Source organism: Mobula birostris, chromosome 2, assembly GCF_030028105.1.
Source record: "Mobula birostris isolate sMobBir1 chromosome 2, sMobBir1.hap1, whole genome shotgun sequence".
In the NCBI taxonomy this organism is placed as follows: Eukaryota; Metazoa; Chordata; class Chondrichthyes; order Myliobatiformes; family Myliobatidae; genus Mobula; species Mobula birostris.
In genome coordinates this window covers 80,377,550-80,404,428 of record NC_092371.1, presented here as the reverse complement: position 1 = coordinate 80,404,428, position 26,879 = coordinate 80,377,550, and the positions used below count along the sequence as shown (strand labels likewise).

General features: G+C 44.5%; 1 protein-coding gene and 1 long non-coding RNA gene across 4 annotated transcripts; one reads left to right on the top strand and one right to left on the bottom strand.

The window, feature by feature from the left end:
* Window positions 1-1,370: 1,370 nt before the first annotated feature.
* Window positions 1,371-13,836, bottom strand: srxn1 (sulfiredoxin 1 homolog (S. cerevisiae)). 2 transcript variants are annotated; one of them, XR_011883190.1, is made up of 3 exons: window positions 13,250-13,836; window positions 2,300-2,598; window positions 1,371-1,733 (listed from the first exon to the last, which is right to left on the bottom strand). XR_011883190.1 is itself a non-coding variant. In XM_072243824.1 (3 exons), the coding sequence occupies exons 1-2, from the start codon at window positions 13,523-13,525 to the stop codon at window positions 2,389-2,391; spliced, it is 486 nt and encodes a 161-aa protein (XP_072099925.1). In that variant the 5' UTR covers window positions 13,526-13,834; the 3' UTR covers window positions 1,371-1,733; window positions 2,346-2,388. The 2 variants fall into 2 exon arrangements, 1 of the variants encoding a protein (XP_072099925.1); XM_072243824.1 differs by having other exon boundaries at window positions 2,346-2,598; window positions 13,250-13,834.
* On the top strand, window positions 12,871-26,328 carry LOC140187970 (uncharacterized). Of its 2 annotated transcripts, none has more exons than XR_011883192.1 (3): window positions 12,871-13,092; window positions 24,994-25,068; window positions 26,128-26,328. It is a non-coding gene; the product is annotated as an uncharacterized lncRNA (long non-coding RNA). The 2 variants fall into 2 exon arrangements; XR_011883193.1 differs by lacking the exon at window positions 12,871-13,092 and adding an exon at window positions 13,256-13,660.
* The last annotated feature ends 551 nt before the right edge of the window (window positions 26,329-26,879 follow it).

The following is a 26,879-nucleotide window of genomic DNA, read 5'->3' as shown; positions in this document are numbered from 1 at the left end:
TGTATCTTCTGCCCGATGGGAGAAGGAAGAATAGGTGGGGTCTGATTATACTGGCCGCTTTATTGACTCACACAAGGTCATGCATTTAAGGTGTGAGGGGTTAAGTTCAAAGGAGTTGTGCAGGGCAAGTGATTTTTATACACAAAGAGTGGTAGATGCCCGGACACTGGAGGTTGAGGGGAGACCAGATAGATGTTGAAAAGAGGCATAGATAGAATAGGCAGCCACTATCCCTTTCTCAGGGTTGAAATGTCTAATGCTGGGAGTAAGGCATTTAAACTGAGAGGAGGTAAGTTAAAGCAGATGTGCAGGGCAAATTCCTGGAATGCATTACCAGGGGTGGTGGTGGAGCCAGATATGGCAGAAACATTTAAGAGGCTCTTAGAGAGGCATACTCAGGGAATGCAGGATATGGACATTGCGTAGACAGAAGGGATTCGTTTACTTAGGCATTTAATCAATCTGGCACAACATAGTGAGTCGAAGCGTCTGTTCATAAGACCATATGACATACTGTTGGGGCAGAATTAGGCCATTTGGCCCATTGAGTCTGCTCCGTCATTCCATCATGGCTAATTTATTATCCCTCTCAACCCCATTCTCCTGCCTTCTCCCCATCAATTTTGACGCCCTAGCTAATCAAGAATCTACCATCCTCTGCTTTATATATACCCAATGACCTGGCCTCCACAGCCACCTGTGGCAATGAATTCCATATTCACCATCCTCTGGCTAAAGAAATTCCTCTTCATCTCTGTTCTAAGCGACATCCTTCTATTCTGAGGCTGTGTCCTTTGGTCCTAGACTCCCCCACTATAGGAAACCTCCTCTTTGCACCCACTCTATCTAGTGCTGGAGTTCCCAACCCTTTTTATGACATTGACCCCTACCATTAACCTAAGGACCGCAGGGTGGGAACCCCTGGTTCTAGGCCTTTCAATATTGGGTAAGTTTCAATGAGATCTCCCCCATCCCCCCCATTCTTCTAAACTCCGATGCGTACAGGCCCAGAGCATGTGCTGTGTTATTCTATGCTCTGTCACCTACTGTTGTACCTGGCTCAATCAAATATCACAAACTATTTAGGTTGTACAGAGTGTGTGGAAAGTAACCAGAAATTGTCAGGGAAAGATTCAGCACAGAACTCTTCCTGAACTCTTTAGATGTCTTTGTGATTTGGTGTTCTATATTCTGTATTTTTTTTTGCCTTTTGTGCAATTTGTTCTGTTTATGTGTGTTGTGGGTTTGATATTTTTCTTTAAGCGGGTTCGATAAGGTTTTGTTTTGTGGCTGTCAGTGGGGAAGACGAATTTCAGAGTTGGATACCGCATACGTACTCTGATAATAAATGGATGTTGACTTTGGAAAGGTATTCAACAAATAAGCTTTATTTATTTAATTGCAGTTAGAAGGAAAGTGTTGCTCCACACTAACAGACCCCACAGTGTACATTCCTTATGGTAAGCACTGGCCAGTGAGCAAGTAAACCGGATGATCGGAGGAGAGCTCAGTATGCGGTCACACTGATGGAAGCTGCTCGGAGTTTTTGTCAGCATGATCACCAGCTGCAGGAGGTAGTGGATACGGCGGGCATCCTTATTCAGCACCGAGCGTTTAAGCACGCGGTTGCACCATCCTCCGCTACCACAGCTTGATTCTATTTCCAGCTCTGTAGCTTGAAGTCCTGCCCGTTCATTGTAGATTCACCCAGTGCAGAGTGAGGCCACTCAGCCCTTTATGTATAGGTAGGACAAAGAAAACATCAGTGAGACTGTCCCACTTCCCAGTTCCCAATCCACAGCCCTGTAGATTATGGCCCTTTAGGCCAAAAGACATAGGAGTAGAACTAGGCCATTTGGCCCATCGAGCTCTTGCTCACCATGATACAGATAAAACCCCCCTCCTCCTGTAGTAGGTTCACACTCCCACTAATCTTGTCTAGCAGTGAGTACAGTGCATTACAGACCCAGAAATCACCGATCGGGGTTCAATTCCCACCTCTGCCAGTAAGGAGTTTTTACGTTCTCCCCGTGACTGCATGGGTTTCCTCCACATTCTTCGGTTCTCCCCCCGCCCGCATTCCGAAGGCATACTGGTTAGGATTAGGGTTAGTGAGTAGTGGGGTGGGCATGCTATGTTGGCACCAGAAATATGGTGACACTTGCAGGCAGCCCAATACTTCCTCAGACAGTGTTAATCGCTGATGCAAACAGCATATTTCACTGTATGTTTCGATATACGTGTGACAAATAAAATCTTTTGAATGCCTCTCTAAATTATCTTAAGTAGAGTCACTGACCTCTCTAATTAAGGAATATAATTAGAAAATAAAATTTTGTCAGCACCAGGAGACAGATAGCTGTGTCGGTCAGGATGTGCCTCATCCCTTCACTGAAGGTTTGGGGTTGATGATCCCAAGTACATCCGCAGATCTGCGATGGTGGATTTGATAATCTTGGCAGGAACGGTTTCCATGTTCAGACGCTGGTAGGCTGCATACCGGTGACAACCTCCGAATGAGTAGTAATAATCTCCACCTTGTTGACCCTTAATCCATAAGACGTCAATCGGAGGCACTTTGTGCAACTCTTCTGGGTTCTGAGGAAAGAAACAAAAAAGGAGTTGCAGTGGTTTTCTGTTTTAGCAGCGTACAGTGTGGAAAATCAACCGGCCTTTCCCCTGCATAACCAAGAGCAAGTGGGAGAGGCAGGTTCGTGGGGGACAATCATGGTGCCAGGGTGTGGATGAGAAAGGAAGGGGGCCCTGGATAGGCCGGTAAATCCATGATGTTGTACCAATACTAAACGGCAGGGTAGAGCGGCTAGTGTGCCAACCTGCCGTGCCAGTTTTCAGGGTGCAATTCCCACTGCTGTCTGTAAGGAATTTGTACGTTCTCCCTATGACCTTGTGCCTTTCTTCCTAACGTTCTGGTTTCCTCCCACATTCCAAAGGTGGACAGATTATATAACCATATAACAATTACAGCATGGAAACAGGCCATCTCGGCCTTTCTAGTCCGTGCCGAACTCTTACTTATTAGTAGGGTAATTGGTCACATGGGTGTAACTGGGTGCCACTGGCTCATTGAGCCAGCAGGGCCTGTTACTGTGTTGTATGTCATTGCAAAGATATATAATTATGGTTAGTAATTTGTGGACTGCTGACCCAAGTGACATATTTATTTACTGATTGATTGAGATACAGTGTGGAATAGGCCATTCTGGCCTTTCAAGCTGTGGTGCCCAACAGTTCCCTGATGTAACCCTAGCCTAATCATGGGATAATTGACATGACCAATTAACCTACCAACCGGTACATCTCTGGACTGTGTGAAGAAACCGGAGCACCTGGAGGAAACACACACGGTCACGGGGAGAACGTACAATCTCCTTACAGGCAGCGGTGGAAAATGAACTGTAAAGCGTTGTGCTAACCACTACACTAACGTGCCATCCTCACTGTATGTTTTGATATACATGTAACAATAAAATAATCTTTCTGTTATTTTCTGTGTATCAGCAGTATCTCTCCATTCCCTGTGTGCTGTTTATTTGGAGTTCAAAGTTCAAAGTACATTTATTATCAAAGTCTGTATACTTTATATGACCTTGAGATCCATCTCCTTACAGGCAGCCACAAAGCAAAGAAACCCAAATGAAACCTGCAAAAAAAGATTGTTGAACACCCAATGTGCAGGAGATAAACAAATCATACAAACAATAAAAGTAAGCAAGTTTCACACGAGCAAGGATTCCCTGGGGTATATGAAAATAATGTTCGCTGAATCTTACGTTAGCTGCTATCTCTCTTTTCCTTTGAATGGGATTTCCACGTTAGCAAAACGGACAGGCTCAGTTGCCAGGCCAGCCGGCCAGAGGACTGTACAACCTGTGAAACTGGTGCCATCCTGTCTGATTGCAAGAGATGTCCCCATTGGACTTGATGGGAATCCTGATCTGCATGGACCCATTGAGCCAAGGAGGCTGTTTGTGTGCTGTTCTCTTCTTTCCCCAAGCAGGTCAGTTTGATCAATCATTTTAGTTATCCCTCCATGGTCCTCTTATTACCCCTGTTACTGCATAGCACTGTAAACACTTTAAAACACTGTTTACATTGTGAATATGTGCTGGTATTTATGTATTTAAGCACATTTTATTCCATATCTGTACTTCTAACTTCATTTTTATACACTCACTGGCCACTTTATTAAGAACCTCCTGTACCTAATAAAGTGGCTACTGAGTGTATGTTCATGGTCTTCTGCTGCTGTGACCCCTCCACTTCAAGTTTCGATGTGTTTTGCATTCAGAGATGCTCTTCTGTACATCACTCTTGTAATTTGATTTACTATTGCCTTCTTGTCAGCTTGAACCAGTTTAACTGACCTCCTCTGACCTCTCTCATGAACAAGGCGTTTTCACCCACAGGAGTGCCCTTCACTGGATTTTTTTTTGTTTTTGTTTTTCAAACCATTCTCTGTAAATTACAGAGACTGCTGTGCGTGAAAATCCCAGGAGATCAGCAATTTCTGAGATACTGACTGCTCCATCTGGCACCACGGTCAAAGTCACTTAGATCACATTCCTTCCCCATTCTGATGTTCGGTCTGAACAACAACTGAACCTCTTGACCATGTCTGCCTGCTTTTATGCATTGAGTTGCTGCCTCATAATTGGCTGATGAGATATTTTGAATTAATGAGCAAGCAGGTGTACCTAATAAAGTGGCCACTGACTGTGAATAGTGAGTAAAGTTGATCCTTTATCCTTAACATACGACTCTCGGTTATCAGTTAGGCAGCTGCACCCATTGGCAACAAGGCTAAAGCTGCAATAACGGACCAGTCCTGAGAAACGGGACCTCTGGGGGAGCACTGGTGTGAATCCTGATATGGGTGAGGGCATTTATAAAGGGCACATAGAAAGACAAGGAAGTGTGTCCCACTATTTAATCCGGAAAATAAAAAAATCAGGCAGTGGACGTTGAAGAGCAGAAACAATAACTCCAAATTAAGTAGGTTTAGACTACAGGAAACGCGAGAGGGAGCGGGAGTCTGCAGGGAAAAATACCTCTACTCAGTCTGCACAATGAGTGGTAGCACTGAAATGGCCAAATAGATTCTTAAGATGTGTTTCTTGAGGGAATAGCACAAATCCAGGAAGTTGATAGTTAACTCATACAAAGCACTGACCCATCCCATGTTGAGTATTGTTTACAGTTCTGGGCACTGTACCAGAGGGGGGATATCCTGACCTTGGAATGAATACAAAGGGGAGCAAGTAAAGTTGTCAAATGGGATTAGACAGCTGAGCTATGAAGAAAGACAAGGGATGTTTACGTTGGACTAAGGCGACACTGGCTCAAGGTTAAATATGCCTTGATTACAAAATCCTCATCCTTGTTTTCAAAACCTTTTCACAATCTCGCTCCTTCCTATCTCTGTAGCCATCTCCTGCCCAATAGAACGCCTAGATTTTGGCAATTGCCCAACTCTAGCTTCTCTGCACATCCAACACTGGCACCATTTGCAGAGGCCCCAAATCGCTGAAGTCCACTCATCCTGAACCTTCATTTTTCTCCTTTGCTATTCCCAAATCCCACCTCCTTCAAAGTTCAATATCCAAAGTAAATTTATCATCAGAATACATGTATACTATCCTGAGATTCATTTTCTTGTGGACATTCACAGTAAGTGCAAGGAAACACAATAGAATCAACAAAAAAACGTACGCAACAAAGACAGACAAACAATCAATCAGTTCAAACGGCAACAAACTCTGCATATACAAAGGTAATAATAAATAAATATTGAAAACATGAGATGAAGGGATCTTCAAAGTGTGTTCATAGGTTGTGGAATCCGTGTTGGGGTGAGTGAATTGAGTAACGTTATCTCCTCTGGTTCAGGAGCCTGATGGTTGAAGGGTAATGATTGTTCCTGAGCATGGTGGTGTGGGTCCTAAGGCTTCTGTACTTTCTTCCCAATGATAGCAGTGAGAAGAGAGCATGGCCTGGATGGTGAGGATCCTCAATGATTGATGCTGTGTGGCAATGCCCCTTGTACATGTGCTCAATGGTGGACTGGGCTGGATGCACCACTTTCAGGAGCTATTTCTGCTTTTGAACATTGGTATTTCCAGGTTGTGATGCAAACAGTTAGGATACTCTCTACCTATCCAGCGACCAAGTCTGTGGATTAGTGGTTGAATAGGTTCCCTTGTCCAACTATCTAGAATGCCAACTTCTGAGCTGACTCTCCATTGATTGGATGGCAGAGGTGGTCCATAGAGTCATTCAGCATAAAAACAGGCCCTTCAGCCCACGTCATCGATGCTGACCACGATACTCACATAAGCTAGCCCTCTTTGCTCTCATTTGGCCCATATCCCTCCAAACCAGGGGTTCCCATTTGTTTTTTATGCCAATGAGCCTTACCGTTAACCAAGGTTGTCCGTAGACCCCAGGCTGGGTACCCCTGTCCAAATGCCTTTTCAGAATCAGAATCAGGTTTAATATCACTGGCATTATGTCGTGAAATGTGTTGTTTTGCAGTTGCAGTACATTGCAATACATAATAACAGAAACTATAAATTACAGTAAGAAGTCTCTATAAAAAAGAAAATTAAATAAGTGAGCAAATAAGCAAAATAAGATAAATAAGCAAAAAAAAGGAAAAAATACTGAGATAGAGATCATGGGCTCTTTATCCATTCAGAAACCTGATGGCAGAGGGGAAGAAGCTGTTGCTAAAATGTTGAGTGGGTGTCTTCGGGCTCCTGTACCTGCTCCTTGATGGCGGCAATGAGAAGAGGATATGTCCTGGGTGGTGGGGGTCATTAGTGATGGATGCCGCCTTTCAACCCATGATGAAGCTGGCTGACTTCACAACCTCCTACAGCTTTTTCCGATCCTGTGCAGTGCCCCCCCCCCATACCAGATGGGGAAGCAACCAGTTGGAATGCTCTCCACAAACAAGGGACAACCTGCAGATGCTGGAAATCCGAACAACACCCACAAAATGCTGGAGGAATTCAGCAGGCCAGGCAGCTTTGGCCTGAAATGTCGACTGTACTTTTTTCCATAGATGCTGCCTGGCCTACTGAGTTCCTCCAGCATTTTGTGTGAGGATGCTCTCCAAGGTACATCTGTAGAAATTTGAAGGCGTCTTTGGTGACTTACCAATCCTCTTCAAACTCCTAATGTCGAGCCTTCTTTGTGATTGCATCAATATATTGGGCCCTGATAGATTTTCAAAGATGTTGACACGCAGGAGCTTGAAAGTGGTCACCCTTTCCACTGATGATCCCCTCAATGAGGACTGAAAAGCCCTAACTCACTCAACCTATCCTCAAAAGATATGCTCTCTAATCTAAAAAGAATCCGGGTCAATCTCAACTGCACCGTCTCTAAAGGTTCCATATCCTTCCTGTAATGAGGCAACAAGAACTGAACACAATAATCCAAGTGTGGTCTTTGTAATTGCATCAATAATTTTTCAACAATGTTATTGAACACTGTTTATCTACTTACCTTAGCAACTTCCTCCATATACCATCACCATTGGCCAGAAGATTGCCCTTCAGATCTCTTTAAATCTTTCCCCTCTCTCTTTAAACCTCCGTCCTCTAGTTTTTGGCTCCCTTTCTCTGGGAAAAAGACCAAGTGCACTCACCCTATCTAGGCCCCTCATGATTTTATACACCTCTACAAGTTCAATATTCCTAGAAAGATTAGATTGAGGTCAGCACTACTGCCATCTTGTTTACACTTCTCACCGAATCAGTAAAGCAGTTGACATAATCAAAGACCGCACCCACCCCAGACATTCGCACTCCTCCTTTCTCCCATCGGGCAGGAGATACAAAAGCCTGATAGCACGAACCAGCAGGCTCGAAGACAGCTTGTACCCCACTGTTATCGGACTCTTGATCTCCAGATCTACCTCGTATCTTGTATCGTACTTGATCTATCTTGTACTTTATTGCTTAACTGCATTGCACTTTCTCTGTAGCTGTTGCACTTTATTCTGCATTGTTATTGTTTTACTGGTGGCACAACACTTTGCAGCACCAGTGACGGAAAGATTGGGGTTCGCTTCCCACCGCTGTCTGCAAAGAGTTTGTACGTTCTCCCCGTCACTGTGTGGGTTTCCTCTGGCTGCTCCGGTTTCCTCCCACAGTCCAAAAAACATTCTGGTTAGGGCTAAGGCTACTGAGTTGTGGGCACGCTGTGTTGGTGCTGGAAGCGTGGCAAAACCCGCAGGCTGCCACCCAGAACATCCTCAGAATGTGTTGGTCATTGAATCAAACAATGTATTCAACTCATGTTCTTGATATTTATTGCTTATTTATTATCACTGTTATTATTTCTTTCTTTTTGTATTTGCAGTTTTTTGGCTTTTGCACACTTGTCCAAGTTGGTGTGGTCTTTCATTGTTTCTATTGTGCTTATTACTCTATTATGGATTTATCAAGTATGCCCGAAAGAAAATGAACCTCAGGGATGTATATGGTGGCATGTGTGTACTTTCATAATAAATTTATTTTGAACTTATTTCACTGTATGTTTGATGTATACGTGACAAATAAAATAATCTTAACCGTAATCCTGTGTTCCACAGAGGTTTGTCCCAGTCTGCCAAAGCTCTCCCTCAATCTCAGTCCTTTGAGTCCTGCCAACATTTTTGTAAATCTTCTCTGTACTTTCTGCTGACATTTTCCTATATGATGGTGACAAAGCTGTAGGCAATACTCTAGATGCAGCCTTAACGTCTTCCACAACTCGATGGGCTGAAGGGCCTGTACTGTTCTGTAATGTTCTCTGTTTATTGCAGTCCCACTTGTGGAAGATTTCTGCGTACAAAATGATTGTGCTTTCAATGCAATAGTGTTTGCACTTTGAAAAGTCTTCTTCGGTTGTAAATGGGTGTGGTACATAAGACCACAAGACACAGGAGCAGAATTAGGCCATTTGGCCTTTCAACTTTTGATAGGTTTCAATGAGATCCCACCTCATTCTTCTAAATTCCAGTGAGTACAGGCCCAGAGCCATCAATTCCTGCTCATATGATAACCCTTTCATTCCCGGAATCATTTTTGAAAGCCTCCTTTAAATCCTCTCCAATGTCAGCACATCCTTTTTTAAATAAGGGGCCCAAAACTGATCACAATACTCACCAGTCCTTTATAAAGGCTCAGAATTACATCCTTGCTTTTATATTCTAGTCCTCTTGAAATGAATGCTCACATTGTATTCACCTTTTTCACCACTGAATCATCTTGATAGGTGCCACACAAATGAAAACTTTAGCTGTTTAATGAGCCCCCCTGCCATTCTTAAGGGAACAAAGTAACTTAAGCATAACAGGCCTTTCCAGTCCAGCGAGCCTGCACCACCCGGTACACACATGTGAGCAATCAACATACCAACCCATACGTCTTTGGAATTGGGAGGAACCAGGAGCACCTGCAGGAAACCCACACAGTCACAGGGTGAATGTAGGAACTCTTAAACAGCGGCAGGAACTGAACTGGGTCACTGCTGTTGTAATAGCACTGTGCTACCGTGGCACCTCCATCACGTCTCATCACTACAGGAAAGGATTTTTTGAAGGAGGGGTTTCTAAAGTATTTTTGCCTCAACATTAGTTGGGGAGGATGGTTTATAATGTTTTTTTTAAATCATCGCAGTATTTGTATATCTAAATACCTGAATGGGTTTACAGCGGTCGGATCATTCAAATATCAGCACGTCCAGAACATCCGTGCCTGCCCAGTCAACCATGGACATCCAGAATTTACTGACAGATTTGGTACGCCGAGTCCCTCTGTTCCCTCAGAGGATTCCCAGGTTTGGAACGCCGAATCCCTCTGTTCACTGGGAGGATGTCCACGTTGGAAGCCCCTCACCCTGGGATTTCCCAGTGCTACACTTAAGGAATTGCCTCTTGGATCCTGCAGGGGTCAGACTTGAGGCAGGATCTTGACCCCTATCATTGGGAAAAGACTTTACTCGACCAAGAAAAGATAGGTATATGTATTTAAAAAAATACATTTTGGATTATTTTCAGGTTAAAAATTATTTATAATTGTTTTGTGCGTTTTAATATTTTTAATTTTTAATCATTTACATTTAAAAATAATTTGCAACTTTGACCTTTGGCAAAGTTGGGACAGGGTTTTGCCAGCTAACAAAGCAGTTTTGGAGGGTCTGAGCACAACCAGATTCTACAGGCCTATTTTCCTCCATATATGCTGCCCGGCCTGCTGAGTTCCTCAGTGTTTTGGGCGTGTTACACAGGAGTGTGAAGCTTTCAGTTCCTCTGCCAGAGGCCCCTATCACAACCAAGACCCGGGTGTCTGAGAAGCTGTGGGACGAGAATGACCCTCAGAGGTATGAAGCAGGATGTGAGAGAGAACCATGGGTGGCAATTTGGTAACCGGTCACAGTTATTACCCCTCAGCCATCAGGCTCCTGAACCAGTGGGGATAAATTCACTTGTCCCAGTCACTGAACTGTTCCCACAAGCTATGGACTCATTTTCAGGGACTTTTCGTCTCATAAATATTGCTTATTTGTTTATTAATTATTGCTTTTTTGTATTTGCACAGATTATTGTATTTTGCACATTGGTTGTTTGTGCACCCTGTTGGATGCAGTCTTTCATTGATTCTATTACTGTTCTTGGACTTACTGAGTATGTCTGCAAGACAAAGAATCTCTGGGCTGTGTATGGTGACATACATGTAGTTTAATAATAAACTGACTTTGAACCGACAGTGCAGCTCTCTCTTAGAACCACCAGGAGGCTCAGCTGATGAGTTTGTGCTCTAGTGTTTGGGTGGGGAACCAAACCAAATATGGGCCTTGTTGATTCAATTACTGTACCCAGGGGAGTGGCAGGAAGCACCCAGAGAGCTCGTAACCGTTATTCTTAGGGTGCAGTCAGCCTCGTGCCAACAAAGAAGAGAGACTGCAAAGACAATGGTCCAGATGCAGAGTGTCCATTCGAAATGTCGACAATTCATCCCCATCCCCCCATTTCTTTAAGGTTGTTATAGCTGGGGGTGGGGGTGGGGGTGGGGGTGGGGGTGGGGGTGGAGGTGGGGGTGGGGGTGGGGGGGGGGGTGGGTAGTGTTGGTAATGGGGACAAGCTCCGCTACCTATTAAATGCTCCCAATGGTGTGCATCTCAAATAGCCTCTGAGAACCAAGTTCAGCTCCTGGCCTTCACGTGTGACTGAAGGCTGATTTATACTTGTGCATACTACGCAACTGGGCTACGCTGTTGTGAGCATTTATACTTGTGCGTTGGTCTGTCTGCGTCGCTCAGCAATTGACCGCCAAAACGCTAGTTGGCGGTGGGGTTTCTATGCCACTGTGTTGAGTTTCTTCGTGTTGAAACTCAACACGAAGAAACTCAAACTTCAACCAATGGCGACTGAAACTGAAGGAGGGTGAATTTCCTGCGCTTGTCCAGCCACTGAGAGACATGGACGAGGAAACGCATTTCAAGTATTTTCAGATGTCGGCAGGTAGATTTGACAATTTGGTTCATCGTCTCCAACCATTTATTTCGCATCAGTGTACGCACAGTATACTCAGAGACTGGCAATCACCATTCGAGTTTTAGCTTCAGGTGGATGTCAACAGGCTGTAGCAGCTAGCTACAAACTGGCGTCAAGCACAGGGTCCTCCATAATTTCGGAGGTCTGTAAAACTCTAATTGCAGCCAGAGTTCCTTCCCTGCCCTTCAGTCGCCCAATGGGAAGCTATTGCAGCGTAGGAGGAAATGCGATTCTACCAAGTGGACCAATCACAGTTGTTCGGTCTGCATTGCCGCGACAGTGTTACATTTTGGGAGAGGTGCGCGTCAGGCTACAGCGTAGGGTACGGTGTAGGGTAGGCCGCTACGCTGTACCTATGGCGTACATTTGACGCACAAGTATAAATCAGCCTTTAGTCACTAAACCCGGCGGAACCATTTCTACTGACAGGAGAAGGGGTTACTGGTGCCTTAAAACCAGTCACTTCGGGCAGATGGGGCTCGTCAGTCGTGGTAGGCAGCTCATCTAGGGAGAAGGAAAACCGATCTCAAATCTCCGCTGCTTTGCGGTTGTACCCGCTCATGGGGAAGACTTCGGGTGTAAACCCCGAGGAAAAATCCAGAGCTGGAGTCCCTGAGGCAGTCCGACGTTAAGCTCAACGCTGACTGGCAACTCCTGCGACACTGCTGGTGGTCTCTGTCCTTCCTTTGGCTTCGTCAGCTGCGTGGAGAGGGGGAGCCCACTGGATGGGCAGCAGCTTGCTCTCCCTATCGTACTGCCGCGGCGGAGGCTGCTAGGACGCAATATTATGGTCAACCCCGACCAAAGGAGAGCCTCTCATTTCCCCACAGATGCTGCTCAATCCGCCTAGTTATTTGTTGTTCCTGATTTTAAAAAAAATTGTAGTTTATGTTCAGTTGATAGCATTTGCCCCATTACTAACACATGATGGGGCTATTTGCGGAACCCGAAGCACGTTAGAACTGAACAAAGAACTATAAACATACTACGCATAAGAGATGCTGGAAATCCAGAATAACACCCACAAAATACCGGAGTTACTCATCAGATAAGGCAGCATCTACGGAAAAGAATAACAAGTCGGCGTTTCGAACTGAGACACTGCGTCGGGACCAGCATTTTATGCGTGTTACATATACAGTACACATTACGCACTTTATATAAATCGGGCATGTTTGTTCTCCGCTGAAGCAATCCCCTAGGAATCTGAGACTTAATTCATTTGCTAGCTACACCACTGTCTTGAACCGGAAGATATCGAAGCAGGAAGTTCGCAACGCTTGTTAATATCACAACTCAATTAACAATAACGTTTAATTCCCTAAACCTCAGACTACCTGTATAAACATCATCGTATTCCTATAAACATTTACAAAAGCTAATGTGAAGAAGATGAGAATTCAGATTTTAACTGGCGGTTACGTTCAATCACACCCGAACTCAATTAAACTTGTTAAAGTGAGGATTAGTCCGGTATTTCTAGCTGATAGCTACTGAAGCGGATCCTGTTCACTCAGGGAGTCCTGGTGAGTTTAATTTTCGGTACGAATAAATAGAGTATTACAGTACAGATACAGACCCTTCGGCCCATCTAGTCCGTGCCGAATTGTTATTTTGCCTTGTCCCGGCGAATAATTCATACAACACAGAAACAGGCCCACTGACTGTTACAGACGCTTATACCTTTATGGTTTCCATTAAACTCTTGACTTTATCTTCGTCCAACACGGGCGGGAAAGGTCTGATGAGGATCCTCATGGGTATGTCGTGAGTGTCTGGGACATTCTCGGAGTGGATGCTCTGAATCGCTCTCGCTCCCTCCTCACCGAGTTTGCTGAGGTGCGGATCGCCGGCACTCTGCATGCCTCTTCCTCCGCGGATGTTGCAAAGTCCGGGTAAAGTTTCCGAGCACCGGAGCGCGGCAGAAAGTTTGCTGGCGAACAGCAGACGTGGATACATTGTATCGTTTACAATTGCTACACACTCAGGACTGTCCCATTCTCAGAGAAGGGGAAACGCAGAAAGAAAATCATGGCAAACACCTTACATGCACCGAATAGGGACACGCGTTTCCATCCGGATTCAAATCAGAGGGTAATCATACCTTTCTTTCTGAATGCTCAGCCTTTAATTAAGTCTCTGTAGTTAGTGAATCTAATTGCACGACGAATAATTGCCCTCTCCAAATAGGGGGTAGTTATTGCCTTTTTTTGCTAAGTCATCATGAATAGTGTTACTTCAACTTTTTAGTTCGGGGTGATTCACCGGTGTCGCTGAACAGATGTGCTTCTATTTAAAGGTTCGCCACACTGTCACTTGTAGAATGCGGCGCACTGGGCGATACCACTTAAGAATTATATTACGTAGCGAGTCCGTCTTTGCAGATAAAAATCTGTTGTAAGCTCTCACAGAACACAGCATAGAATAGGAACAGGAACAGGAACGGGCCCTTCTGCCCACGATATCTGTGCCGGTCATAGTGCACAATTAAACTAATCCTCCATCCTCTATCTATTCATGTATCTGTCGAACTGCCTCTAAATGCCACTCACTGCAATTCAGAAGAATGGGAGGGGGTGGAATTTCCTTGAACCCTATCGAATGTTGAAAGGCCTAGATAGAGTGGCTGTGGAGAGGATGTTTCCTGTGGTGGGGGAGACTAAGACCAGAGGACACAGCCTCAGAAGAGAGGGGCTTCCATTTAGAACGGAGATGAGGAATTTCTTTAGGCAGAGTGTGGAGGTTCTGTGGAATTCGTTACCACAGGCAGCTGTGGAGGCCAAGTCATTGGGTGCATTTAAGCCAGAGGTTGATAGATTCTTGGTGTGTCAGGACGAGAAGGGTTACGGGGAGAAGACAGGGGATTGGGACCGAGAGGGAAATCGAGCAGCCATGATGAAATGGTGGAGCAGAGTCGATGGGCCAAGTGGCCTAATTCTGCTCCTATATCTTATGGACGTGTCCTCTTCTCATTGTTACTGTCAGGAAGGAGGTACCGGAACCTGAAGGCACACACTCAACGATTCAGGAACAGCTTCTTCCCCTCTGCCACCCGATTTCTAAATGAACATTGAACCCATGAATACTATCTCACTGCTTTTTTTCATTTCTGTTTTTGCACTACCTATTTACGAAACTATTTACTAGACAAATATACTTAATGTAATTCTGTTTTTTCCTCTATATATTTATCATGTATGTCATTGTACTGCTGCCATAAAGTCAACACATGCCAGTGTTACTAAACCTGATTCAGATTAAATGCCACTGTCGTATCTCGTTCCACCACTCTCCCCGGCAGCATGCTCTCTGTGTGAAAAAAACTTGCCTTTAAATCTCTAAGCTGTCCTCTCTCACCTTAAACACATTGCGTGCTCTTTAGTATTTCCACCCTGGGGAAGACTATTTTATAAACTTCCTTTTTTAATTTTTTATCAAAATGTCCTCAGTATGCACCGCATTACCACACTTCTCCCCTTGGTTCCCTCTCCTCTGATGTTCCCCCTTCAAGGTTCCCTCTGATTTTTTTTACAGCTGTGCAGACTAACCATTGCTCTGATCAGAAAATTTTCACACGGCGTGAAAGCAGTGCGGTACTTTGCCATATGAATATTCAGAATGAAAATTGAAAAATTACATACTTTTGATTTGATTTACTAATTGAAGGGTATAATGAAATACAGCACAGCAAAGAAAATCTTTCACCTTTCGTAAACTTTTTCTAGCTGTGTCCGATTCCAGCTTCGTGATAACAAAGGCTGAGTTTGCGGGAGCATTTCAGTGACTGCGCAGCTGACACTTGTGCAGCTTCGAGGGAGCAGTGTCCTCCTTTGTCAAAGTAAACCAGAGTAAATTTATTACCAATGTACGTATACTCAATGGTCAGTAAAAACTGCCGATCATTGAGGTCTCCCTCCACCTATTTGTGACACATACCGGGACCATTGCAGAGGAGGGCCCCAAAGCATTGTTGAGGATTCCTACCCCAATCTCTCTGACTCACTACGGTCAGGAAGGAGATACAGGAGCATCAGGACCAGGACTGCCAGACTGGTTAACAGCTTTTTCCCTCGGGTTGTGACACTAATGACCTGTCACCACTGAGGTCTCGTCACTAGGACAGTGATCTGTTTGCTGTTTACCTGTGCTAAGCTTTACTACATACATCTTGAATTGTATTTTATTAATTTATTTATAGTATAATTTGGGGTGCCAGTGTGGAGATACATCTCTGGCAAAGGAGGTGTAAGGCGCTCCTTCTCTCCGCTAGCCCGCAGGTCACCCTTGTGCAAGGTGTGGCACCTGCTTAGCCCCCGAATCAGGGTCACATGAAGCCATGGGAGCAGGTGGTGGATGGTCGTATGAGCAGCCGGTGCAGATCACAAGTCCTGGTTATGTGACCACTGACACCAGGCAGACAATCTCTGAGGAGTATTGATAATGGCTGGGGTCACCCATCTTGGTAAAGACAGTGCCCAGAAGAAGGCAATGGCAAACCACTTCTGTAGAAAAGTTTGCCAAGAATAATCACGGTCATGGAGAGACTATAATCACCCACATCATACGATACAGCACATACTGAACGAACGACAGTACAATATTTGGTTTGTGTTCTGTGTGCGATATATGTTTTGTGGGTGCACTGTGGTCCGGAGAAACGGTTATTTGTATATAAGGTTTGTCCATCATCATCGATGAAGACCTCGGCACCATTAGTACTTTTTACGAGGTTGACTTGCTAGCTCAGCGCTGCTGATGTCACTGCGCCACCAGCAGGCTTTGATGGTGTCGAGACTAGCGCATGATTTGGATTTAATTGAGGGAGAGTTGTGCAGCATCAGCCTCACTGTCTCTTCCCAATTCCCATCTGGATCCAGTGACAAGACAGCTGGAGATGGGACTAGGCACAGTGGATGACCAGGACAACTTCTGTGTCTTGTCCTGCTCTACACGTTCCACGACGCTTGCAGAGACCGCCTTCTTGACTGTTGGACCTTCCATTGGTCTCGTTCGCTCAATCCACCGGAGTCTGTCTTCACATGCTGGGATAGACAACTCCCTATCTCACTGAGGGCTTGAGACCCGTCAGCTACCCTTACCTGCCAGGTGGGGACTAAAGGTGGACTAACCACCTTGAAGAGGACGTGTTCCCCCACCAGAGGTGCTACCGCTCCCTGACTCCCCATACACCCCTGTTTGTATATATGTACAGTCAGAGGACAATAAACTTGAAATTGAACATTTCGTTAGTGATGAGTACCTTATTACTCATATGTTCATGGTCTTCAGCTGCTGTAACTCATTCACTTCAAGGTTTGAAGTGTTCTGTGTTCAGGGATGCCCTTCAACACACCACTGGTGTGAGGGATATTTGCATTAACAAGTAGGTGTACAGGTGCACCTAATAAAATGGCCACTGAATGTATGTCACCATATTCAACTTCGAGCTTCATTTTCTTTCAGGCATTTACAGGTAAATAAGGAAATACAATAGAATACAATACTGTACATAAAGATAGACTGACAAACAACTGATGTGCAAAAGAAGACATTGTGCAAATATAAAAAATAATACTGAGATCATGAGTTGTACAGACGTTGAAAGTGAGTCTGTAGGTTGTTGAATCAGTTCAGAGTTGAGGTGAGTGAAGTTATTCTCGATGGTTCAGGTTGTCGGGTGGTGTGGGATCTAAGGCTCCTGTACGGAAGATATTACTAATGGAGAGTCACTCATAAGTGTTTGCCTTACAACTTAGTGTTTTTTTAATTTACATATCCTTTCAAGGAATCTGTGATGATTGTCCACTCCTACAACTCGATAACTCCCCTTTCAACCAAGGAAGGAAAAATACTGCACTTTTCCAAAAATATTTTTTTCATCATTCTTCCCAAATTGCTTTACACCGAATAATGTGTTACTGTGCCTCAACTCTTCGCCTGGCATCCAGGAACACATTACTGGGTGTAAAGCAAGTTTGGAAGAACTGATGAGGTTAATACTCTTGGGAAAATGCAGACTGAAACCCGGACTTTCCATGTCCCTCCACAGATACTGCCTGACCCCCCGAGTTACTCCGGCAGGCTGTTTTTTTGCTATGTATTTTTAAGGTGTGTGTTGGCACGTGACCAAGTGGTTAAGGCGTTTGTCTAGTGATCTGAAGGTCGCTAGTTCGAGCCTTGGCTGAGGCAGCGTGTGTGTCCTTGAGCAAGGCACTTAACCACACATTGCTCTGCGACGACACTGGTGCCAAGCTGTATGGGTCCTAATGCCCTTCCCTTGGACAACATTGGTGTCATGGAGAGGGGAGACTTGCAGCATGGGCAACTGCTGGTCTTCCATACAACCTTGCCCAGGCCTGCGCCCTGGAAACCTTCCAAAGTGCAAATCCATGGTCTCACGAGACTAACGGATGCCTATTATTTTAAGGTGTGATCACTGTGGTGATGTGGGAAGTGAGGCAACCAATTTTTGCACAGCAACCTCCTTCAGAAATTAATGGGAAAATGGTTTCTCTACACTTCCAGTTGCCTTGGTAAAGCAGCCAACATAAAGACCTCAACCATCCGGATATTCTCACTCCCCCCACCCCTCCCATCAGAGGGTTAACTCCAAAGACATCACCACCAAAAAATAGCACTACAGTCAGTGGCCACTTTATTAGGAACACTTGTACCCTTGCTCATTAATACAAATATCTAATCAGCCAATCGAGTGCACCAACTCCATGCATAAAAGCGTGCAGACATGATTTGCTGGTCAATAGTAAATGACTCCATTCCCAAGAATAAATTACAATACTGTTTCAGCATAAATGATTCATTTTAACTTGGGGGAGAAAGCAAGAGTCTAGGATCTGAGTAGGTTTACATTATCATAGGTGAAGGTACGGACAATCAATGGATTTGGGGTTTGGATAATAGCCACTTTATTAGGTACATCTGTATGTCTGCTCTTTAATGCAACTATCTAATCAGCCAATCATGTGGCAGCAACTCAATGCATCAAAACATGCAGACGTGGTCAAGAAATTCAGCTGTTGTTCAGACCAAATGGAGAAGAAATGTGACCTAAGAGACTTTGACTTGGTGGTTTGAGTATCTCAGAAACTGTTAATCTCCTGGGATTTTCACGCAAAGCAGTCTCTGGAGTTTACAGAGAATGGTGCGAGAAAGAAAAAAACATCCGGTGAGCGGCAGTTTTGTGGGTGAAAACACCTTGTTAATGAGGGATGTTAGAGGTGAACGGCCAGACTGGTTCAAGCTGACAGGAAAGCGAGAGTAACTCAAATAACCAGGCGTTACAATAGAGGTATGCAGATGAGCACTTCTGAATGCACAACATGTCCAACCTTGAAGTGGATGAGCTACAGTGGCTGAAGATCACAAATGTACAGAAATATACTCAGTGGCCACTTTGTTGGGAACTCCTGTATCTAATAAATTGGTCACTGAGTGTAGATGTGTCTCTCTGGGTTGCAAGCCCAAGTGGCTGGAGTGGTTTTCAAATGACAAGTGTCTGTCCAGTGGTGATGATACTGCACAACCACTATTAATAATAAAGCACCACTGTAAAGTGTCTGAAGATTCTCCACCCAAACCTGGGTAATTTTAAAGCGGAGGTTGATAGGTTCTTGATTAGTAAGGGTATGAGGAGAAGGCAGGAGATTGGGGTTGAGAGGGATAGTAAGTCGGCCATGGTGGAGCAGACTTGATGGGCTGAATGGCCTAGCTCTGATTCTAGGTCTTATGGTCTTAGACCTGCCTGTATCCCAGTCGCTGGACCCATTCCCAATATCCATGATGGAATGGTGGAGTGGACTCGATGGGCCAAATGACTGAACTTTGTCCCTATGTCTTTATAGCCTTGTACTCAATAACTTCCAAAAGGGTCTTATGGTCTTAAACATTCCCCGTACTGAGATTGCAGTCTGTTGCTGATTTCCATTAACCTGCTGTTCAATATAAAAGTAAGGTCTATTCTAGGAAGTGCCATTAATCTTTGACCCACTCCATTAAATAAACCAGCTCTCTCATTTCCCTGTTGTTTATATTATGGTTCCAATACTGATTAAAATTGGACAGCCTCAAGGCTTCAATTTGTTTTCTTAAACTTTCTACTGGCAGTGATTTGGAACTGAACTGAGGTCATTGAACAAACTGGGAATCAAAACATTTGTCCGATGCCCATTTTTTCTCAAATAACTCACTGGCTGCTTGGAAATTTAAACCTCCACTATATCTAGTAGCTTTCAACACTAATATTTACTGTCTGGATACCTTTTTCCAAGCCAATGCATGAATTTCTGTACAGTGGAAAGAACTGAAGGGTCTTGACCTTAAACATTGGCTGTCCGTTTCCCTCCACAGATGCTGGCTGACCCACTGAGTTCCTCTAGTAGTTCTTCTTTTTCTTTGGATTTCTGCATCTGCCGTATTTTACTTTTGTTCCCAATTGATCGTACTTCAAGTTCAAGTTTATTGTCGTAGGTACACAGGGTATAAGCGCCATGAAAATTAGCTTTTTGCGCAGCAACATAGTAGATTACAAACATGATAAACGCAGGTTGACATAGACTTAAATTAACGTTAATTATACATGCTGGCCGGTGGTGTAGTGGCCTCACTGGTAGTGGACTTTGAGGTGAACGGTGCCAGAGTTCAAATCCAGCTGGCTCCTAGCACCTGTTCCATCCGTGCCTGGTTGAGCATCAAGCTAGCAGCTCAGCCTCATGAAAAAAAACAAACGCTATAGAAACAGCAAGGTTACCACCCAATGTGCCACAAGGCACAGAAAGGAACAATACATAACCTACATGACAAAATAAATTAACATTAGTGTAAGTAAAGAGAAAAAGGAAATGTAGTTCGAGGTGGTGTGAGGGTTTTTCAGGGCTCTTCAAGAACCTGATGGCAGTGGAGCAGAAGTTCAAAGTAAATTTATTATCAATGTACACGTATAGATTCAGTTTCCTGCAGGCATTCATAGTAGAATAATGCAATAGAATAAAATCAGTGGAAAACTACACACAGAGACTGACCATCAACCAACATACAAAAGAAGACGAAGTGAGCAAATACAGAGCAGCTTTTTTGTAGCAGCGACGCAGTACGTGACAAGCATGACACAGAAAGGTTGACATAGAATTATACATAACTTACACAACAAAATCAACTAGCACAATAACTTTCATGCAGGTGGAGAGATGAAAGAAGTGTAGACCGAGCCAGTGTTCGAATAGCTCAGTGGTTAGCACAATGCTTCACAGTACCAGCGACTCCAGGTTCAATTCCCGCCGCTGCCTGTAAGGAGTTTATATGTTCTCCCCGTGACTCTGTGGGTTTCCTCCGAGTGCTCTAGTTTCCTCCCACTGTCCAAAGGTGTACTGGTTGATAGGTTAATTGGTCATTGTAAATTGTCCTGGGATTACACCAGGATTGTTGGGTGGGTGGTGTGGCTCGAATGGCCTGTTTCATGCGGTAATCTTGATAAATAAATAACACGATGACTGTGGGGAAGAGGCTGCTGTTGAACTTGGAGATGTTGTTCCTCAGGCTCCTGTGCTTTAAGCCTGATGGCAGCATCAATAAGGGAGTAAATGTTCCCATGTCCAGTAATGCATTTATTTACTCAGAGATCGTCAACTCTGTGAAAGGCATCCTTTGGTCAGCCCGAATCTTATAGGCCATTGAGATGTCTGTTGAGGAATGGTGCTGACTGGCTCAGTCCAGGCTGCAGGTGTAGGTGCTGAAAGACACACTGAAGGCTGGTGCAGCCGCCCCAATGGCTTGGTGGTGGAGGGCCGCAGTATTGGGCTCTTTGGCTACTGGAGAGGGAGGGGCCGCATTGAGTGAGGAAAGCCCTCAAGCATTGTGGTAGTGTACCACCTTAGAGGGGCCACATGAGTGATTTAAAGTCCATTTATTATCAAAGTATGTATGTAGTATTCAACCCTGAGATTTGTCTTCCCACAGACAGCCACAAAACAAAGAAAGGAAACTATGGAACCCATTCAAAGAAGAACATCAAACCCCCAACATGCAGAAAAAAAGAACAAATTGTCCAGACGGCAAAAGCAAAATAAAAAGAGTGAAAAGCACAGAGTATAAAACACCAAAACACATATTATTGAACCAGCCTAGGCATTCAGTTCCGAGCTCAGTCCGATCTGGTTCTGTCTCATTCGTTACCTTCAGGCTGCAGAGCTGGTCCACCCTGATCAAAAATGCACAAAATAAGGAGCGACCAGAAACCAGAAACACATCATAACGTGAACCACGTTGATTAAACCCAGGACTCCAGCACCGTCTTCCAGCTGTGTTGAGCGAGACCACAGTGCTATTGGTTTTAAGGAATGTGATGGAAAACTACTTAACACATTGTCCATGAATGAAAAGGCATTGCATGGCTTATTCTTGTAAATATTTTTATTATTAATAAAGTTCATTTAAATATTAAAAATAGTAATCGCAGTGGTAGTGTTGGAACCACATTCGATAACAAGCTCTCTGTGATCATAGAGGTAAATACATTTCACTGAGGTTACCCAATTCCCTCCCAACCCTAACGCTCTTCAGCCCCACCCCAAATATTCCACCATTAGATCCTCAACACTAAACTGCTAAAACAGACTAGCCAGTTTCACATCCAATCCCAGCGGGAGATGAGTGGAGAGACATGGTCTCCTGTTCCTAACATGGACAGACAGAGGTGGGCGTTGGTGAACAGCTGCATGTTTGTCGTTGGGACCATGGTAAATCTAATTCCTGATGCGTCATGAGGGTTTTGCTGGCTATCCCCTTCTCACTGTATATCTGAGGCTCTTATGACTATAATAGAGATCTCACCACTTGTGTGCAATTTCAGCTACAGAAACTCCAAGCTCATGAATCCAGTCATAAATCCAAACGCAAAATCCCAAACCCCCTCCAAACATTATTCCCTTAGCCACCGTAGCAAATTGATTGTTAAAGGAATAAGTGGGTCACATGGTATTTTTGGACTGGACTGGAATTTTCCTGCCAAGGAAATTCTGTCAGTATTCCTGCCTCATTAACAAAGTGACCTCCAGTCTACTGAAGGGCAAGAACATAGGACACTATGCTGATAACTCTGAACTGATTCCACAACCTATGGACTCATTTTCTAGGACTTTATAGCTCATGTTCTCAGCATTATTTATTTATTTGTTTGTTTACTTAGTTTATAATTTTCACAATTTGTCCTCTTTAGCACCTTAGTTTGTCAGTCTTCGTGATTTTTTTTGTTGATTCCGTTGTATTTCTCTGTTCTAGTCCGAATAGCTGTAAGAAAATGAATCCCAAGATATTATGTGGTGATGTACTGCCTACGTTCTTGGATAATAAATTTACATTGACCTTTGAACTTTTTGAACCTTCACAGAGAAGACCTCATAAAAGTCTGTCTTGGAAACGGGTCTCGGTGCCTAAGTCTCAGAAGGATAAAGAGCGAGTATCTCAACCACATAGATGACAGCAGGTCAAGAAACGGACTCTTCGTGATCTTCTCAAGGGCAGTTAGGAGGGGTAATAGACAGTGGTCCAAGCAGTGACGAGCACCTTGAGGTTACAACAAATAGTGAAATGGTAGCCTCAATGGAGGGAATGATCTTTGCTTCAGAATCCAAATTCGAATCAGGTTTAGTTTCACTGACATATGTTGTGAATTTTGTTGTTTTCTGGCAGCAGTGCAGTGCATTAAAATTACGATGTCACAATAAGAAATATAAATAAGTCATGCAGAAAGTGAGGTGGTGTTCATTGGTCCATGGTCTGTTCAGAAATCTTGTGACAGAGGGGAAGAAACTGTTCCTAAATTATTCAGTGTGTGTCTTCAGGCTCCTGTACCTCTGACTGGATGGTAGCAATGAGAAGAGGGCATGTTCGAGATGGTGAGGGTCCTTAGGACCATAAGATAGAGCAGCGGAATTAGCTCGGCTCCTGGAATCTGCTCCATCATTCCATCACTGCTGGTTGATTTTCCCCGTCAACCCCATTCTCCTGCCTTCTCCCCGTGACCTTTGACTCGTAATGATGGATGCTGCCTTCCTGAGGCAGCGCCTATTGCAGACGTCCTCGATAATGGGGCGGCTGATGGAGCTGGCTCAGTCTACAACCCTCTGCAGCTTCTTCCTGGTCCTGAGCGTTCGTGAACCCGTACTTGTCTCGCCTGGTGCATCATTTGCTTCTTTGACTGCGAGAGAGGATTTGTTTTGGATGCGTTCCCGTGTTCAGTACTCCTCCAGGCTCTTAGAGTGCTGCTGTTGGCCAAGGTCCAGAGCAGCACAAGTTACTTTTAATGAGACTGCAGTTTTGTGAACTCAAGTGAAAGCTGGATTAACCTTTTGGGAAAATAGAATGTTTATGTTGCCCAGATGTCCTGGAACCACACAATTCCATTTTTCCCACATATCCATCTCGAAGCTGAACTGGAGATTGTTTAAAGATAATGGAAAAGCACAGGTTGTGTTATTCATGTTCCCCAGTGAGTAGAAACATTTGGGGTGATGTCATTCAGGTGTTCAAGGCCATCGAAGGATTTGAAGGCTTAATGAGAGAAAGCAGAACAAGGGGAGTGTACAAATAGAGCAGAGCTCCTCAGGGTTCCTGTCAGGACATTCTCCTTCATAGGAAGGACGTGCTGATCTGGAACCTAAAAATAGGAATCCATCCTTTTGACCCTCCTGTTTTCCCTACGCCCTACTCTGACCCCTTACCAACGTTTGCAGCTGTGTGGACCAACCTGCTGTAATCAGGAAATTTTGATATGGACTGTAATATGCACACGATGAATACTTAGAATGAAAATTGAAAAGTCAATATTTTTGATTTTATTTATTAATTGAAGGGTATAATGAAATACAGTACAGCAAAGAAACTCACGTTTCGTAAAGTTTTGCTCATCTGTCTTTATTCCAGTCGCGCGGCCACACACCCATGGAGCTTAGAGGGGATAATGCCCCTTACCTTTCCCCTACACTCATACATCTGCTCTATCTCCAACCTAACCAGTCCCTGTCCCCATCCCTATATCTAACTCCTACCTCTACCTACCCCTACCCTGTCACTCCCTATCTTTATCCCTACCCCAAACCCTAGCCCCTCACCCACAGCTGTGTCTACCCCTGTCTTTTCATCTGTCCTCCTCACTAAACCTGTCCCTATCTCTATCCCCACCTTTACTATCTCTTCTTTCAGTTAGTCCTGACGAAGGGTCTCGGCCCGAAACGTCAACTGTACCTCTTCTTAGAGATGCTGCCTGGCCTGCTGCGTTCACCAGCAACTTTTATGTGTGACCCTGCCCATGTTGTCTTCATCTCCAGTCCCCGCCTCTAACCTATCCTTATCCCTGTCCCTTTGGTGCTGTAAGGTGTCAGGTTAACTGCTGTTGTGTGTCCTTCAACCAACAGGTTGACGTTGTTTGAAGAATATTGCTCCAGCATCCATAGTACGCTCTGGGGAGCCTCTGATGAAGATAATCAAAGGTAAGACATCCCGTGCTGCGGTTAGAGGATGGTGTGTGTACTTGAGTGGGAGGACTGGGGCCTGCTTTGTTATTCTCACTTGGTATGTCCTGTTCTGCCGAGTCCGGTGGGCGTACCGCATTGTCGCTGAAAAGCGTGACAACACTTGCGGGCTGCCCCCAGCACACCCTTAACACGTTGGTTGTTGAGGCAAACGATGCATTTCACTGTACGTTTCAATGTACGTGTGGTAAACAAATGAATCTGGATCTGACAGAGAAATACATAATCATAAGGGCCAGAGATAAGGTAAACGGTGGTGAAAGAGGGCTCTGTAATCTGCGGACACAGGTTTTATCAGATTCAGGTTTAATCTCACTGGCACGTGTCGTGAAATTTGTTGTTATGCAGCAGCAGGACATTGTAATGCATAATAATAGAGAGAAAGAAACTCAATTAGAGTAAATGGATATAATATATATGAGATAGTTGAATTAAATAGGTAGTGCAAAAATAAAAATAAAAAAGTAGTGAGATAGCGTTCACGGGTTCAGTGTCCATTCAGAAATCTGATGGCAGAGGGGAAGAAGCTGTTCCTGAACCGCTGAGTGTGTGCCTTCAGACTTCTGTACTTCCTACCTGATGGTAGCAACAAGAACAAGGCATGACCTGGGTGATGGGGGTCCTTAATGATGGATGCTGCCTTTCTGAGACATCGCTCCTTGAAGATGTCCTGGATACTAGGGAGACTGGTGCCCATGATGGAGCTGACTGAGTTTACAACTCTCTGCAGCTTCTTTCAATCCTCTACAGTAACCCTCCACCCCAAAACCAGACAGTACAGCAGCCATTTAGAATGCTCTCCACTGTACATCTGCAGACATTTGTGAGTGTTTTTGGTGACATACCCAATCTCCTCAAACTCCTAATGAAGTACAGGTAATACATATAAGGTTTAAAGGGGAAACAAGGAAGAATTTTGTTTCTCCCAGAGGATGGTTGTGGTTTGGAATGAACTGCGCGAGAGAGTGGTAGAAGCAGATACTGTCATTAAAGACCCACCATACTATCTTCTCACAGCTTCTACAGGGCAGAAGGTACAGAAACCTGAAGTTCCACACCACCAGGTTCAGGAACAGCGACTGCACTTCAACCATTTGGTTCTTGAGCCAACTGGCACTACCCCAGAACAGGAGCCAGGATGACCACTTCCCACTACAATACACTTTGCTTATTTTACTCTAATTGTTTTCTTTCTTGTATTATTTTGTGTAATTTGTTTTTCACGTGCATTCTGTTCATGTGATACTATTGGCCTGTGATGTAAGTAAGTTTTTCATCACACCTGTACAGACACGTGCTAGTGCATTTGACAATAAACTTGACTTTGACTTTGGCTTCACTCAAATGTGGCTGGCAAAGTGACGTGTGGCATGGCCCTTTAAGAGAGCAGGAGATTCTGCAGATACTAGAAATCCAGAGCAACACACAGACAAAACGTTGAAGGAATTCAGCAGGGTGCAGCCTGGCTTGCAGAATTCCTCCAGCATTATGTTTGGGTGTGTGGATTTGTGTGTGTGTGTGTGTTGATGTGTGTGTGTGTGTGTGTGTGTGTGTGTCGGTGTACGTGTGCGTTTGTGTGTGTTTATGTGTGTGTCAGTGTGTGTGCGCGTTTGTGTGTGTTTGTGTCCGTGTGTGTGTGCACGCACGCGGGCGTGTGTGTGTCGGTTTGTGTGTATGTATGTGCCTGTGTGTGTGTATCTGTGATGTGTGTGTGTGTGTGTGTGTCTATGTGTGCGTGTTTGTGTCTGTCTGTGTGTGTGCCTGCCTCT